At 63.3% G+C, this 1001-nt stretch overlaps 1 protein-coding gene across 1 annotated transcript; it reads right to left on the reverse strand.

The window, feature by feature from the left end:
• Positions 1 to 29: 29 nt before the first annotated feature.
• On the reverse strand, positions 30 to 849 carry LOC121361257 (transducin-like enhancer protein 3; the record flags this gene model as incomplete). The annotated part of the gene is made up of 2 exons (XM_041481765.1): positions 638 to 849; positions 30 to 486 (listed from the first exon to the last, which is right to left on the reverse strand). Coding segments are annotated over exons 1-2 (654 nt in total), but the record flags the coding sequence as incomplete, so codon positions are not given.
• Between the last annotated feature and the right edge of the window lie 152 nt (positions 850 to 1001).

Below are 1001 nucleotides of genomic sequence, written 5' to 3' on the forward strand. Positions count from 1 at the left end.
ACAGTAACAGAAGACAAAGAGTTGGTAACAGGGAAGAGCAGCAGGATGTTAAGGGGGGAAGAGGAAAGGGAGGACAGAGGGGGAAAGAGGAAACATAAATGACACCGTGGGGAACAGAGGTTGATGTTAACAGGGAGAAGATGATTAACAACACGGGAGGCGGGTGAAGGCAGGGGACACAGCCCTGGGGACAGCAGCAGCCCCACCACGGGGACGCCAGCCGCGCCAGCCCTCACCAGGCAGTCCAGCTGGGAGATGGGGCTCTTGCTGCCGGGCTGGCTGATGTCCCAGATCTTGACGCAGCCCTTGCCGCCGGTGTAGACGTGGCGGGTGGGGTTGCTGATGGTGACGGCGCACACCACCTCGCCGTGGCTCAGCGTGTTGATCTGCCGCGCGTGCCGCGGGATGCCGGGCCCCGCCAGCGCGTCGTGCGGGAACGGCACCGGCTGCATCTGCCCGTCCGCGCTCACGTGGAACGAGTAGGCCCTGCCGGGGTGGGAAAAGGGCTCAGCTCCAGGGATGGAGCCTGTGGGGCTGGCACACCGTGTCCGCAGCGCCAGCCCCGGGTGAAGGCCTCCCTCATCTCCCTCCCGGCCACTCGTCCCCCTGATCCCACAAAAATCCAAGCGGGGCTTACGGTTTCCCTCCAGGGATGGACGCCAGGCTGGAGGGCAGGCCCGGGGCTCGCATGGGTGGGTGAGGGTCAAAGCCGACCTGCCAAGAGATGCACGGACACAGGTGAGGCCAGGAACGCCACACAGCTTCCCAACCACAACCCCCTGGGGACACTGGGCAGCTCCTGCTTTTCCCCTGCTGCTCAAAGCTAATTGGCATTTCCCCCTGGCAGGAAGGGGAACCAGCCAAAGGTTTTGGGTCTGCAAGGACCAGGTGGGACACGCTCCCTCTCCCTGTGTTGTTCCCAAGCCCCAAGGGATGGATTCAGCCACGTTGTGCACAGCACCCTAAGGGCAGAAACCCCAATCTCTGCTTTAGTGGCAGAG

Source organism: Pyrgilauda ruficollis, unplaced genomic scaffold (genome assembly GCF_017590135.1).
Source record: "Pyrgilauda ruficollis isolate IOZ18807 unplaced genomic scaffold, ASM1759013v1 scaffold5614, whole genome shotgun sequence".
Classification (NCBI taxonomy): Eukaryota; Metazoa; Chordata; class Aves; order Passeriformes; family Passeridae; genus Pyrgilauda; species Pyrgilauda ruficollis.